The sequence below is a fragment of the Eimeria mitis genome, genomic scaffold (assembly GCF_000499745.2).
Source record: "Eimeria mitis Houghton genomic scaffold, Emh_scaff1210, whole genome shotgun sequence".
Classification (NCBI taxonomy): Eukaryota; Apicomplexa; class Conoidasida; order Eucoccidiorida; family Eimeriidae; genus Eimeria; species Eimeria mitis.
The window spans coordinates 4129-5326 of NW_013568223.1; the positions used below are offsets into that span (position 1 = coordinate 4129).

A 1198-nucleotide genomic window follows, 5' to 3' on the forward strand; every position below is an offset into this window, starting at 1 on the left:
AGAGGAGGTGTATCTTACTGCAGCGGGAAACATATATACTACTACTGCTGCAGCAACTGCAGCTGGAGCTCTGAGGCAGCAGCTGTCTCCTCTTCTCTACCTGCTGCTCTTCCTCTTTTTGCTTCTCAAGGAGACAAACCAACTTTTTGTGAATATATATTTAATGATATATTAGCGGCGATGCAGCAGAACGCAGCAGAAAGAGAAAGAAGGAGACAGCTGCAGCTCACCATAAAAAACAGAGCTGTTGCTGCTCTTATTGCTGCAGCAGCAAACGCTCAACCAAGGCCAAGGGGTCTGCTGCACCCAGCAGCAGCAGCAGCAGCAGCAGCAGCAGGAGCAGCAGGAGGAACAGCAGCAGCAGCAGCAGCAGCAGCAGCAGGTGTACACTGGGGGGTTAAAGATGCTGATGCAGCAGCAGCAGAAAGAGAAAAAAATATAAAAAATATAAATATATGGGCTTATAAAAGACCAGCAGCATGGGCGTTTGCTGCTCCTCAGGTGCCTCTTGCTGCTGTTGCTGCTGGAGAGCATCTCTGCTGCAGCGTGAAAGAAACTCTTGCTGCTGCAGCAGCAGCAGCAGCAGCAAGAAGAAAACAAGCAGCAGCAGCAGCAGCAGCAGNAGGAGGAGGAGGAGGAGGAGACAGTGCATCTGTCTCTTCTTTGTCTACAGTATCTAGATATGAATGTATATATCCTAGTTTCACTAACCCTATGCATGCAGAGCAGCTGCTGCTAGATAGAGGTCACCCAGACGTTGCTGCAGTGTATACTGGTGATCGTATTGTTGCTGCAGCAAGAAAAATAGATATAAAAGAACGTGTGGGGTTGCTGCAGCTGCTGCAGTGCCCTGAAGCTTTTGCTGCTGCTGCTGCTGGCTCTTTATTTCTACCTCTACGACGACGGCTGCTGCTGCAGCACCGCAGCAAACGCTGCAGCAGCTGCTGCAGGTTCCTTATAAAAAAAAATATTAATGTTGATGGTTTGTCTCCTTTTCGGATAAATAAATCAGCTAATATATTAATACCATCAATACAGTGTTGTATATTAAACAATAAAAATAATAAAAATAAAAAAAATAAAAAAAAAAATAAAAAAAATAAATATAACTGTCTCCTTCAGGGACAGACATACTGTCTCCTTCTCCTCATCACAAGCTCAGCAGACACCCCAATTCATCTCCGCCTTAAATCAGCAA

The 1198-nt window shown here is 45.4% G+C and overlaps 1 protein-coding gene across 1 annotated transcript in view; it reads left to right on the forward strand.

Annotated features, from left to right (window-relative positions):
• Window positions 1-1198, forward strand: part of EMH_0031950 (uncharacterized protein) — a gene marked incomplete at both ends in the record, with an annotated part of 5292 nt that overhangs the window by 1106 nt on the left and 2988 nt on the right. Inside the window, 2 exons of the mRNA XM_013494586.1 lie at window positions 1-7; window positions 269-382. Coding sequence (XP_013350040.1) covers window positions 1-7; window positions 269-382 — 121 coding nt within the window. The remainder of the gene's footprint in view (window positions 8-268; window positions 383-1198) is intronic.